General features: G+C 38.3%; 1 protein-coding gene across 1 annotated transcript in view; it reads left to right on the top strand.

Moving 5' to 3' along the window:
• Window positions 1–3,739: 3,739 nt before the first annotated feature.
• cbln1 (cerebellin 1 precursor) overlaps window positions 3,740–7,969 on the top strand; it is a 52,246-nt gene continuing 48,016 nt past the window's right edge. The window contains exon 1 of the mRNA XM_061917080.1: window positions 3,740–4,501. Coding sequence (XP_061773064.1) covers window positions 4,244–4,501 — 258 coding nt within the window. The 5' untranslated portion in view covers window positions 3,740–4,243. The remainder of the gene's footprint in view (window positions 4,502–7,969) is intronic.

Below are 7,969 nucleotides of genomic sequence, written 5' to 3'. Positions count from 1 at the left end.
TGCGTCAAAATACCGATATTATGGTGTGTGTATAAGGTATGACATATCATGTGGCGTTTTCTTTTGTAATATTATTTAAAAGCAACTTTCCATACCTTCTGGTACCTGCTTATCTGTATTTGGATCTGCCTAAGTCCTGAAAAATTGCTTGAGTCCGCCGTATTCGATAAGCGTCTTAGTTTTCTCTATCTTCTTGTTATGGGACATTCGTCCTCCGCTGTTACCATTTCTAATGTAAAGTAGTGTAAAGTTCTTACTTACTGTATATCTGCCATGAAATCGCTAAAACATACCGGTGTAGTGAGTTTACATTAATCACCCAGGGAACTTTACTTATTAGAGAGTTCCGGTCGGACAGTTTCTCACGGGACAAATTTCCGGCGGATGAGGAGATGCTGCGCCGCTAGTAATTTCAGTAACATCTGAATGTCATTAAAACAGTTAGCTCCATCTTTTGAGACTTCTTCCACTCCCGTCCTTGCACGCTACACCAGGAAGAAGATGGGGAGAAAACGTTGTCGAAGGTGAGGAACGTAAATAAGACCGCCCACAAAACGGCGCATCCTGAAGCGACTGTCAGAAAGCGGCTTGAAGATGATCTGTAAAACTCATTTGTATACTCTAGCCTGTAAATAGACCACCTTTTTAGACTAGCTGATCTGCCATTTCTTTTATTTTCTGCTCGCCCCCCTCTACCTTGTTGGGAGGGGGGGGGGGGGGGGGCACAGGTCCGGTGGCCATAGATGAAGTGCTGGCTGTCCAGAGTCAGGACCCGGGGTGGACCGCTCGCCTGTGCATCGGTTGGGGACATCTCTACATTGCTGACCTGTCTCCGCTCGGGATGGTCTGCTGCTGGCCCTACTATGGACTGGACTCTCACTATTATGTTAGAAACACTATGGACTGGACTCTCACTATTATGTTAGATCCACTATGGACTGGACTCTCACTATTATGTTAGATCCACTATGGACTGGACTCTCACTAATATGTAAGATCCACTATGGACTGGACTCTCACTATTATGTTAAATCCACTATGGACTGGACTCTCAGTATTATGTTAGATCCACTATGGACTGGACTTTCACTTTTATGTTAAATCCTCTATGGACTGGACTCTCACTATTATGTTAGATCCACTATGGACTGGACTTTCACTATTATGTTAAATCCACTATGGACTGGACTCTCACTATTATGTTAGATCCACTATGGACTGGACTTTCACAATGTTATGCTGGACCCGCCCGACGTCCATTGCACCGGTCTCCCCTAGAGGGGAGCTTTTCTGTGGCTTTTTCAGCTAAAAAGCTACAGTGAAATATTCTAAAAATAGCAACAATTCAAAAATCCTTTATAAATATATTTATTGAATAATACTTCAACAAAATATGAATGTAAGTTCATAAACCGTGAAAAGAAATGCAACAATGCAATATTCAGTCTTGACAGATAGATTTTTTGTGGACATGTTCCATAAATATTGATGTTAAAGATTTATTTTTTTGTGAAGAAATGTTTAGAATGAAGTTGATGAATCCAGATGGATCTCTATTACAATCCCCAAAGAGGGCACTTTAAGTTGATGATTATGTGTAGAAATATTTATTTATAATTGAATCACTTGTTTATTTTTTAACAAGTTTCTAGTTATTTTTATACCTTTTTTACCAAATAGTTCAAGAAAGACCACTACAAATGAGCAATATTTTGCACTGTTATACAATTTAATGAATCAGAAACGGATGACATAGTGCTGTATTTTACTTCTTTATCTCTTTTTTCAACTAAAAATACTTTGCTCTGATTATGGCAGGGGTCTCAGACACGCAGCCCGCGAGACGTTATTTTGCGGCCCCCACCTTAATATGAAACTCTGATATTAGTGCGGCCCGTGAGTTTTATATGAATGGCGCTTGACAGAGTTGTGTTATTTAGCTCCAAAATGGCTCTTTCAACGTTCTGGGTTGCCTACGCCTGCGTTAGTGGAAAAGCGGCAAATGAGTGAAAGCGACAGAGATGTTGCCATGGAGAAAAGGTTTTTTTAACGTGCCTGGCTGCAGTCACGCCACGACACCTGTCCGTCAGTAATAACAGTCCCCGATAACCTGGACCAATTCAAACCAATATTTTTTTATTTTTTTTAATGTAAATGCCTACTGAAATTAGATTTTCTTATTCAAACGGGGATAGCAGGTCCATTCTATGTGTCATACTTGATCATTTCGTGATATTGCCATATTTTTGCTGAAAGGATTTAGTAGAGAACATCGACGATAAAGTTCGCAACTTTTGGTCGTTAATAAAAAAGCCTTGCCTGTACCGGAAGTAGCAGACGATGTGCGCGTGACGTCATGGGTTGTGGAGCTCCTCACATCTGAACATTGTTTACAATCATGGCCACCAGCAGCTAGAGCGTTTTTTTTTTAACTAGATTTTGTTTTCTTCTAGTCTGTCGCTATCAATATCCTCAAACATGAAACTTTCATCTTCGCTCAAATTTATGGGGAAATTGTCGTTTTCTCGGTCCGATTAGCTCTTTTTGTTGGAGGCTCCCATTAAAAACAATGTGAGGATGTGAGGAGCCATCACACGGGTGACGTCATCGTCAAAATTTTTGGCTCGATTTTATACTTAGCAAACTCATACCGCGGGCCGGATAAAACCTGTTGGTGGGCCTGATCTGGCCCGCGGGCCGCACGTTTGACTCTCCTGATCTAAACATTTATTTCACCATTGATTGTATTGGAACACTGAAAGATACACAATTTGTACTTTTATTCCAACATTTGTTGCACATGTTTGCTAATGAAACATTATTTCACGTCTCATTAACTGCTCATTTATTGAATTCATTATTGTTGTTCTCTACCATGAACATTCAACATTTTAGTCGCTTCCATATGTGCAATAAATCAGACACAGTAAAAAAAAGTTGGTTTAAAAAATAACCCAATTTTAACCCCTGGTCCAGAAAAGGACAAATCCCTTATTGAGTTATTTTAACTCAACATTTTGGGTTATTTTTTTCAATCCAACTTCTGAGTTGAATTATTTAACCCAAACGTTGAGTGGTGATAGGTTATTCCCGACCAAACTATTGGGTTGAATTATTTAACCCAAAAGTTGAGTTATTCTAACTCAATGTCGGGTGATTGTAACCATGTTGATGGGATTATTCCATAATACAAACCCCGTTTCCATATGAGTTGGGAAATTGTGTTGGATGTAAATATAAACGGAATACAATGATTTGCGGTATTAGCGACCAAAAGTTGTGAACTTTATCGTCGATGTTCTCTACCAAATCTTTTCAGCAAAAATATTGCAATATCGCAAATGATCAAGTATGACACAAAGAATGGACCTGCTATCCCCGTTTAAATAAGAAAATCTCATTTCAGCAGGCCTTCAATAAATCAGAAACTGATGACATAGTGCTGTATTTTACTTCTTTATCTCTTTTTTTCAACCAAAAATGCTTTGCTCTGATTAGAGGGTACTTGAATTAAAAAAATGTTCACGGGGGGTACATCACTGAAAAAAGGTTGAGAACCACTGCAATATGGCTCTTTCAACATTTTGGCTTCCCGACCCCCTGGCTTAAACCTGCGCACGCAGCCGCCGGGCCTCACTCTGCCCAGAGCCCGCAGTAAAGAGAGAGAGAGCTGGGCAGAAAAAGAAGGCGTGTCCCATAAAGTGGAGGGGCGGGAACCAGGGGGGCGGAGGTCTCGCAGCAATTGGAACGTAAGGAGGACGAGCAGACTCTAACCCGGTGAAGGCTCACTGTTACCGGAGGGAAGGATGAACGACGTCGTGGTTGGTCATGGTGGGGGGAGAAAGTAAGACCGAGGCGGGAGCATCTTGACATACGTCGTCCTTATTTCAGCATTTTTGTGTTAGAAAGTCTCATATGTGATGTATTAATAATTAAGAGCCGACATGACTGCCGACCCACACGCTCTTTAAGTCGGTGAAAAGCTGCTAAAAAAAGTGCGAATTGGAGCCCAACTGGACTGCTTTAACTCCGGGAAAAGACGACGAGGCGGGCCGGGACACAAAAACGAGCCAAAATCGGAGCAAGTGCGTAATTAGCGAACCCGGAGAGAAACCAGGGTGTGGAGGGAAAAAAGCCCGGGAACGAGGGTGGGGTGGAGGAAAAAAAGCCCGGGAAACTAGCCGTCACTTACTTTTTGAAAAGTGGACTCAAAGACCGCAAGTTCTCGGCTTCCACTCCCGGTATGTTGGCGCTTTGGCTGCTGGGCGCCGTGTGGCTGGTGGCGAGTCCCGGCCGCGCTCAGAACGAGACGGAGCCCATCGTCCTGGAGGGCAAGTGTCTGGTGGTGTGCGACTCCAACCCCGCCTCCGACCCGACCGGCACCGCCCTCGGCATTTCTGTGCGATCCGGCAGCGCCAAGGTGGCGTTCTCGGCCGTCCGGAACACCAACCACGAACCTTCGGAAATGAGCAACCGGACAATGATCATCTACTTCGATCGGGTAGGAGCACGTTCTGTTTGTTGTTGATCTGCGTCCGGACGTATATCATTATATCAGGAAAGGGACAAGCGGTAGAAAAAACGGTCTGCATGCCTCACAATTTGTTGTCCCTGTGAACATTGTTTTAATTCAAGTACCCCCCAGTCAGACAAAAGCATTTTTGGTTGAAAAAAGAGATCAAAAAGTAAAATACAGCACTATGTCGTCAGTTTGTATAACAGTTCAAAATATTGCTAATTTGTAGTGGTCTTTCTTGAACTAATTGGAAAAAAAGGTATAAAAATAACAAAAAACTTGTTGAAAAACAAACAAGTGATTACATTTTAAATACAGATTTCTACACATAGAAGTAATCATCTACTTAAAGTGCCCTCTTTGGGGATTGTAATAGAGATCCACCTGGATTCATCAACTTCATTCTAATAATTTCTTCACAAAAAAAGTAATCTTTAACATCAATATTAATGGAACATGTCCACAAAAAAATCTAGCTGTCAACACTGAATATTGCATTGTTGCAACATATTTAGTTAAAGTATTATTCAATAAATATAGTTATAAAGGATTTTTGAATTGTTGCTATTTTTAGAATATTTAAAAAACCCTCAGTACCCCTTGGCATACCTTCAAGTACCCCCAGGGGTACGCATACCCCCATTTGAGAACCACTGCCCGAGGTGATTGAGGTCTAAATAAACGACTCCAATATTTAATCATGATTAACAACATCTTGTTCATTAATGATTTATAATTAATCGCAGATTTTTTAATAAGGGTATCCATCCATTTTCTGTAACAGTTATCCTCAGTAGGTCAGCTGACTTAGGGCGAAAAAATATAAATAAAAAAAAACAAAACATTCATACTCACATTCATTCTTATTGACAATTTAGAGTCTGCAATTAACCGAACACACATTTTTTGAAAATGTGGTAGGAAGCTAAGGACTTAATTAAACTGTACACCCAACATGGGACTGAGCAATGTAATATTCAAACTTTTGCATTTATTAAACTGTACTTTTATTAACCTCTTTAACACAAAATAGACAAGATAATGTCCACCTGGGCTCCAATCCAGTCCTTTAGGTTTAGTGCAGTGGTTCTCAACCTTTTTTCAGTGATGTACCCCCTGTGAACGTTTTTTTAATTCAAGTACCCCCTAATCAGAGCAAATCATTTTTGGTTGAAAAAAGAGATAAAGAAGTAAAATACAGCACTATGTCATCAGTTTCTCATTCATTACATTGTATAACAGTGCAAAATATTGCTCATTTGCAGTGGTCTTTCTTGAACTATTTGGACAAAAAGATATAAAAATAACTAAAAACTTGTTGAAAAATAAACAAGCGAAGTGAAGTGAATTATATTTATATAGCGCTTATTGCTAGTGACTCAAAGCGCTTTTACATAGTGAAACCCAATATCTAAGTTACATTTAAACAAGTGTGGGTGGCACTGGGAGCAGGTGGGTAAAGTGTCTTGCCCAAGGACACAACGGCAGAGACTAGGATGGCGGAAGTTGCTGGCACGGCCGCTCTACCAACCGAGCTATACCGTGATTCAAATATAAATAAAGATTTCTACACATAGAAGTAATCATCAACTTAAAGTGCCGTCTTAGGGGACTGTAATAGAGATCCATCTGGATTCATCAACTTCATTCTAAACATTTCTTCACAAAAAATAAATCTTTAACATCAATATTGATGGAAAAAAATCTAGCTGTCAACACTGAATATTGCATTGTTGTATTTTTTTTCACAATTTATGAACGTACATTCATATTTTGTTGAAGTATGTTTCAATAAATATATTTATAAAAGATTTTTGAAGTGTTGCTATTTTTAGAATATTTAAAAACAATTTCACGTACCCGTTGGCATAAACGCGCGTACCCCCAGGGGTACGCGCACCCCCATTTGAGAACCACTGCCCTAGGTCATTGCTGTCCAAAGTGCGGCCCGCAGCTAATCGTTTACCGACCCGCCACACATTCTGCAAAAATTGCAAAATTGATAGTATTGCAAAATATTATAAAATCATTAAATAAATAGAGGAATGAGGTGAAACCTAATGAGAAAAAGTGGCAATGTTGACACAAAGCTGCCATGCAGGCAGTTTTTTTTGTTCCTTTTGTCTTTATTTTCTTTTTTTTTCCATTGCTCCAAAAAAAGGATAAAAAAATCGATGTTATAATGCATTATTATTAAAAAAAATCACTTTGAAATGTTTTATGTGGAAAAAATATTGCATATATTGTGTGGTTGCCATATAAAAAAATCAAAGTTTTGACAAAAGAGCATAAAACAAACAAAATAATAGTTCAAACTTAAAATCGACAGATATAACGGAAGTTGATCTTGAAATTTAAGTGTTAAAAGTTAAAAAAAAAAACTAATATAAAAACATCACTTTTTTGAGTGGGGAACCTTTTGGATCTCAAATATTTTTAGTAGGATTTTATTTAACTTTTCACTGTGATTACTCATAAATATTAAATAATCAAAATCAATGGTGTCCTGCATTATTGATTTTTGAGGACTTTAATTGCTAAATAAATGAACTCTCCTGAAGGAATCAATAAAGTATTATCTATCTAAATACTGCATATTTCAGTTTTACTATAAAAAAACAAAGTTGTCTTTGACAGAAAAGGCATAAAACCTTATTTGTTTTACTTTATATCAACCTAAACTTGATATAGAGATTTTACTGTAAGTAAATAAAAAATAATAAAAATAATAATTTTACTTATTTTTAACATTTTAGTGACTGAGACCCTCTATGCTCCCCAGGAGTCCTAAGGATTAAAAAAAAAAAAATCCATATATTTTGTCATGGTTTGAAAATGAAAGATATCAAAATGACCCCCGCATGCTTAAAATTTTCCGTGTGCGGACCTCTGTGGAAAAAAGTTTGGACACCCCTGTCACAGGTGATTGATGTCCAAATAAAGGATTACAATATTTAATCATGATTAACAACATCTTGTTCATTAATGATTTAAAATTAATCGCAGATTCTTTAATAAGGGTATCCATCCATTTTCTCTTACAGTTATCTTCATTAGGCCAGCTGACTTAGGGCGAAAAATATAAATATAAAAACATCCATTCACACTCACATTCATTCTTATTGACACATTTAGAGTCTGTAATTAACCTAACATGCATATTTTTGGAATGTGGTAGGAAGGTAAGTGTACTTAATGAAACTGTACACCTCACATGGGACTGAGCGATTTAATATTCAAACATTTGCATACATCAAACTGTACTTTTGTTAACCAGTTTAACACAAAATGGACAAGATATTGTACACCTAGGCTCAAATCCAGTCCTTTAGTGCGTTCTCTTTCTCATAATATGAAATATGTACAGTTGAAATAGTATTTTTTTCCATTAGGTTTTCCCCTGCTAACTTTGCCTCTAATTCAAACTGGGTCTTGTCAGTCAGTCTGTGCTGT

This window comes from Nerophis ophidion, linkage group LG12 (assembly GCF_033978795.1).
Source record: "Nerophis ophidion isolate RoL-2023_Sa linkage group LG12, RoL_Noph_v1.0, whole genome shotgun sequence".
NCBI classification, from domain to species: domain Eukaryota; kingdom Metazoa; phylum Chordata; class Actinopteri; order Syngnathiformes; family Syngnathidae; genus Nerophis; species Nerophis ophidion.
The sequence above is the reverse complement of the archived record's forward strand: the minus strand, read 5'-3'. Positions and strand labels throughout refer to the sequence as shown.